The 6,275-nt window shown below is 32.3% G+C and overlaps 2 protein-coding genes across 4 annotated transcripts in view; one reads left to right on the top strand and one right to left on the bottom strand.

The window, feature by feature from the left end:
- Positions 1 to 888: 888 nt before the first annotated feature.
- On the bottom strand, positions 889 to 2,592 carry LOC107879615 (phospholipase A1-Igamma1, chloroplastic). Its single transcript, XM_016726626.2, is given in 1 exon segment — positions 889 to 2,592. A coding segment is annotated over 1 exon segment (1,488 nt). The 5' UTR covers positions 2,521 to 2,592; the 3' UTR covers positions 889 to 1,032.
- Positions 2,593 to 5,175: 2,583 nt separating this feature from the next.
- LOC124886737 (protein CELLULOSE SYNTHASE INTERACTIVE 3-like) overlaps positions 5,176 to 6,275 on the top strand; it is a 3,361-nt gene continuing 2,261 nt past the window's right edge. Inside the window, exons 1-2 of one of the 3 annotated variants that reach the window (XM_047395770.1) lie at positions 5,176 to 5,855; positions 6,120 to 6,221. In XM_047395770.1, coding sequence (XP_047251726.1) covers positions 6,199 to 6,221 — 23 coding nt within the window. In that variant the 5' untranslated portion in view covers positions 5,176 to 5,855; positions 6,120 to 6,198. Of the gene's footprint in view, positions 6,222 to 6,275 lie in introns of all 3 variants that reach the window. The other 2 variants (XM_047395769.1, XR_007044110.1) reach the window with 2 other exon arrangements.

Genomic DNA, 6,275 nt, shown 5'->3' with positions numbered 1-6,275 from the left:
TTCGAGCTTACCCGGCAGTTGATAAGACTTATCTTGTAGGCTTTGCATGCAGAACAACAGAATAGTTGGGTTGATCGCGAGAAATTTACGAAGTTAAGAAGTCAGGGGGATCACATACCTAGCGTTCGTCTCATATTGATTACAACTCTAATGCACTCAAGACTTGGTTACTATTTGTGATTGATAATAAAATCCCCCCGTTTACTTTCCGATATTGCTCGTGGATTACATCAAAGCAAGCGACTATTTAGGTTTTTCCTGTGGGATCGACCCCAATCTTGTTGGGTTATTATATTTGCAATCGACCGCATTATACTTCTAATTGGAGTGTAGTTTTGAGCGACATCAAAGATGGCTAGCTGTCATCTAATAACTAGAGACTCAAAAGGTAATAGTTAACCAGGATCAAGATAAGGGGTAGTAAGACGATATCCTGAGACTCAAAAGGTAAAAGGTAAAATCCATCTGCTCGTCCAAAAGGTTGTTGATGTTATATAACTTATTAGATTCTGCATGCAAGGTATGGGTTGGTCCAATAAAGCACGATAAGCCTACAGAATCGAGAAGCCGGGGGGAACACAATCCTAATGTTCACCTACGACTGATTACAACTGAAGTTGATATTAGCTACTTGTTCGATATTGCCACTCAAATCCCCCCATTTACTTTTCCAGTTTTTGCACGTTAATTACAACAGTTGAGAGCCACGATTCCATGTGTTCTCTTGGGATTCAAACCCAACTGTTGTTGGGTTACTATATTTGACAGTGACCGCATAATCTTCTGAGTGAAGATGTAGCTTGGAGCACCCAACAGCAAAAAAGGCCATGGTTTTTAGTTTCTAAATAAACTTGCTCTTTAACCAACAGCAGAAAAGTTCCAGAATGAGAATAAGTCCAAACTCTATTTTACATTAATGAGAACAAAGAAATTAAGAATTGAAGTTAAATAAGTTTATCAAGGTAACTTAAAAAACTACTAAAATATATAAGGTTTCAAAATCCATAACTAATTTCTTGCGGTACAAGTTCGTCATGACTTATGTTCCTCCCTAATAGGTGAAGGAATATCTTCTGGATCTCTTTTGGGCCTTTCCCACCTACCATAAGAATTACGTTCTAACCTTTTGTGGGCTAATTGATACCAATAAGTAGGAATTCTTAACTCATCTATAATCATATCAGATCCTTTGTTCACTAGTGTTACATCCCTTTTAGCATTAGACCTAAAAGTTGAACCAGTACTCACGAAACCATCTACTAAATGAAGGTATGTCTCAAGCATATGAATCTCTATGAAATTGAACCTCCTTTTGAGATAAGGTGAAGACCTAACATCAAGCTTCAATTCAGCTCCAACATGTGTGTAAATCCACTCCAATGTCCCCGTAAAATCGTTGAATTTTTGTAAACTTTCATTCAAAACTATTCCGGGCATTTGAGGGACTAAATCTTGCTTGACTGTAACGCGTAAAATTTTGATTCCCATTTGGTAAAGCTCATATCGAAATGCAATATTTCCAACTCTTGGGGATGCAAAGGAAATAACACTAATTAGAAGTATTGGAAAATTTGTTGATGATTCATAAGCATTTAGGAGATATAGTGCACCCCCTAAGCTGTGTCCAGTTATTGTGAGGCTAACTTCTTCACCTTTGGTTTTGTAAAAATCTACCAACGTTTTTAATTCTTTCATGACTTGTTCTGAGGCACTTGATTTGTTGTATCTAGTTGAATCACTCTTACATGTGTAAATACTAAGAAAACCATGTTCCATTTTTGAGCCCTTGTATCCAATTGGCTCTAATTTCTTCTGCATATTTTCATACCATTCTGAAGGTGTCACAGTGCCTCTCCATGATACAACAATGTCTCTCCTCCCAATTCGTCGCGATTCTTCATCATCACTCACTGCCATAAAACCAATCCAATTTGAATCTTTGCTCCATGTGTATGTCAATCTTGATCTTTCAAGCCATTGGGGCATATCTATGTGTGACATGGCGTAGATGTACTTGGTAACTTTGTAACGACTCTTGCTAAGGCCTAACTTGTCAAACAATTTATGGCTATTGTACATGCAACTTCCACAATAATCCGAGAATGAGTAAAAATCTAATGCATCGTAAGTTGCTTGAGCAAATTCACCATATTTGACAATTTCTCGACGAAGCAATGAGTGGAGTGGATCAAGAAGGCCTTCCCATTCTTGAAAACCATGAATGTCGCACCATCAATCAGATATGTCCTCCTTAGGGGACATTGTAGGTGTGTTAGCCTTGTCTTCGTGAATGTTCAAAACGTTCCAATTAGAATGAGTACTAGGAGTAGGATTAATCTTTTGGTATGGTTTTTGAATGTTTAAAAGGTTTGACAATGTTTCATCAGGCCTGTTTGATTTCTTTGAGGTTTTAACATCTTGGTAGGCATCGACCATGCGGATTCTATTTTTGTTTATTTGATGGTTGTGGTTGTGAAAATTTGTGGCATGGAGATGGTGAGGGTGGTGGATTGCATTCATGGTGGTTTGAAAATATGGAGAATTTGTAAATGATAATTGGGATCCAATTGGAGTTGGAACTTGAATTTTACTATAATAAGTATTTATTTTAAATGATGTGGGGTGGACGGAAATTGTCAAAAGTAAGAAAAAGAGATTTCAATATTCAAAAGGGAGCAGCCAAAGTGTTTGACTCTCTTTTTTGATTGGAAAATGGAAATGGTCAGCCATAAATATCACGCGTTAGGCAGCAAACGAGTATTAGAAACATCAAACATCTCATGTAGTATTCCAACAGGAATAAAAGTATTATTAATTTATCGGTATTCAGTTGTTGGATTTATATTTTTAACAATTTTGTAATTTTTTTTATTGATTGTCGGTTCGATTTTTTATTTTAAGATTTTAGTTAATGGTTAAACTGATAACCCAATAAAATTATTTTAAAATCATATTATTATTCATACTTATATAATAATGGCTTTAGATTTTAAATACATACCTTATTGTCTTTTATATTTATAGTTGTTGTCTTAGTTTTTACTCCCTTCATCCCAAATTACCCGTCCCAAATTTCCTAACTTGATTTCCCATGTTACTTGTCTTTTTTCATTAATTAAGAAAATACAATTTTTTTTCCATGTTTTACCCTTTGCATTAATTACTTTTTCTTCAAGTAAAAATGTAAACATCATTTAATAGAGATATTATGGTAAACTAGCCATGTTATTAATTATTTTTCTTAATCAATGTGCCGTCTCAATTTGCGATGGGTAATTTAGGACGGAGGGAGTATAATTTGTGTAACTTTATATATGAAGATAGTGTAGAACAAATAAAAATAATAGAAAGAAAAGAAAATTAAGTGGAGTATTTTCTTATTGGTTAACCGAAAATCGAATTGACAATGACCAAAAATCGATAATGAATATCTTATTGGTTCAGTTATCAATTTAGCATATTGACAAATCAAAAATCGATAAACCGAATCGATAATACACAAAATCAATTCAAACTGGCTGATGCGCACCCTTAAATTCATCAATACGCCACGCGTTCCTAAATAAATAGTAATTGTTTTAGCTTGGACACGCACATTAAGAAAATACTTATTCCTAGAAAATAAATATACTTTTACTAATTACCCATATTAAATACTTTTAAACTCTTAAATAATTTCTTGGTTATGTAAATCTCTTTTTATTTAAATAAGGAAAAAATAAAAAAATATAATTAGTATCTTCTTGATTATCTAAAACATCATTTGTTTAGGAATAAAAAGCTTAAGAACTACTTAATTCAAAACGGAGGGAGTATACACTACTTGGATAAATAATTAGTGAAGTTCTTTTTACACAAATCAAATAATCTAATTTTAATAAGTAAAAGTAAAACTGAGATACAGGATGGGCATAAAATATCAGAAATCAAATTATCGAACCGAATTGAAGAATTTGATATTCAGTATTTGGTAATTCGGTATTTGATATGGTAATTGGGAGTAAAATTTTAAAATTACGGTATTTTGGTTCGAGATTGAAAAAAGATATTATTACCATATGGTATTTGGTATTTACCGAATACCAAATTATTGTTAACTGACCATAGTCTATACTCATAGGTCACGAGTCCAAATTAATATTCTACAAAAGATCAATAAAAGCCCACAACCTAAAAGTTTATAATACTATATTAATTTTAAAATTTTAAAATGAAAATCACTTTTAAATTTTTTATTGTTAGCAGCAGTTGATAACATGTTCAAATATGAAGTTATTGTTTCATATTATTCGTGTTTTCTTCATTCTGGTTCTATCTATCAAAATAACCTGAACTTGTCTAGTCGTGATGCAACTTTTAGGTATATCTAAGTTATGTCTAGTGGCAGAGTTGTTGCAGAGATACTCATTTCCTGCCATATCTAAGTAATCAAAAAGGTTTGACACTATGTTGTATGATTTTAAATATCTCATAAGTTTTTCTTGATGAAAGGGTTAGTGAATTCTTTTATTTAAACTCACTCACTAGTCATTACGAGGCAAATATTTGAGGAACATATATGGCTATTATCTTTCGGAGTCATTTCTGCATTAAATAGTTATTATTTTAAATCAGTAGATGATGAATGAGCTATAAAACATCACTGATGAAGTGTTGAAAAGTGTTGTTTCCATAAGGCATAGGGCAGAAACTTTATTTTGTATTTTGATTCTATTCTAAAGTAAACAGTTGAATTTGGCCTAGATTAGAGTCTACCAAATTTAACTTTAATATGGTATTATCAAATACTGTACTGAATCGAAGTTTAATTTACCGATTATCGAATTTCCAAATCGAAGTTTAATGATATGGTATTTGGTATGTATTTTCATTTACCGATTATCAAATTACCGAATTTGAATTATGATAATAGCAAACTGAATACCGAACACCCACCCCTAGATACATATAACCAAATTAGGCCTAAGAAATAAAATTGATTGTGAATGGCAATATATATTATTTTTATTAATGTAAGATAAACATCGATATGATTGGATGTGAGCGACTTTTTATTAAGCGTAACTCTCAATATACATTGAAACATAAAACATGATAATTAAAAATCCAATACTTTTTCTAATTAAGATTACCTAATTACCCCTAAAAAAAGGCACGAATATTGTATTTGATGTGAAATAAAATATAAACGAAAATAATCTCTCTCTCTTTATATATAAAGCTGAATGTAGAGGAGTCTGATGTGGCAGCATGACAATGCAGGATTCATATTTTTCTTTTTTCTCAGATTTTTCAATTTTTTTCTTTTTTTTGTCGTTTTAATTATTTACAAAATAAATTCCTCACTTTAATCTGAGCAGTTATGACCTAATCATCTTCTAAAATATTACATATCCTTTGAGAAATAACTTCTAACGCGTTACATACCCTTTCAGAAATAAAACTTTTGAAGGAGATATCTTCAGTGATTAGGATTTCTCATATATCTCAAGTTTCACATCTTTTGCTTCTAAAGGAGAGATCTTCAGTGATTAGGAAATCTTTTTTCATTCCTTTTATTTCCTATGTTGTTTGATTAAATTCTCAAATAGTAGATGATAATATTTTGTTATCTCTGACCCGGTTTGATTTAAATGGTGTCAAAATGTGAAATTGAAAACAAAAGCTAGAGATCTGATGAGGTTTTAATTGAATCATTGGAGAGTATTTGATTGTTGCCACTGTATGTATCATGAACTCGATGATCAGCGGCAATTGAGATTTCTCTATTAATAGCTAGACTTTCTCCCAAATTTGTTATGTGCCATACTGTTCATAAGCTATCAACATAAATGCCTTTAAATTTATTGAGATTGGTATGTTTAGTTTTGTTTCAATGTTCTTTTTCCTACTTAACTCTGTTTCCTCAAGTAAATTTGATATTTTTATTAGTGGGATTGATAATCAAGAATTTCACAGGAGAAAAAACGAACTAAATCCTTTTAATTAGCATTTTTGTCTCCAACACTTTCTTTCTTTATCATTCCGCAATGTCTCAGACCTTTGATTCACCCTATTTTATTAAAAAGAAAAACTAAAATTATTTTTTGATTCTCCTTTTTCCCTTGAAACTGATACAGAAGACACTAGAATAGCGCCAAGCAGAGAGCAACAAGAGAGACACAAAGCTCTATACAACAATGTTTGCATGCTTGTCAAATGAGAACTCTTCGGCAACAAAGGTTTGTTTCATGACTTCTTCATTCTTACCTACGGGGGGGGGGGGGGGGGGGGGG

The sequence above is a fragment of the Capsicum annuum genome, chromosome 8 (assembly GCF_002878395.1).
Source record: "Capsicum annuum cultivar UCD-10X-F1 chromosome 8, UCD10Xv1.1, whole genome shotgun sequence".
NCBI classification, from domain to species: domain Eukaryota; kingdom Viridiplantae; phylum Streptophyta; class Magnoliopsida; order Solanales; family Solanaceae; genus Capsicum; species Capsicum annuum.
The sequence above is the reverse complement of the archived record's forward strand: the minus strand, read 5'-3'. Positions and strand labels throughout refer to the sequence as shown.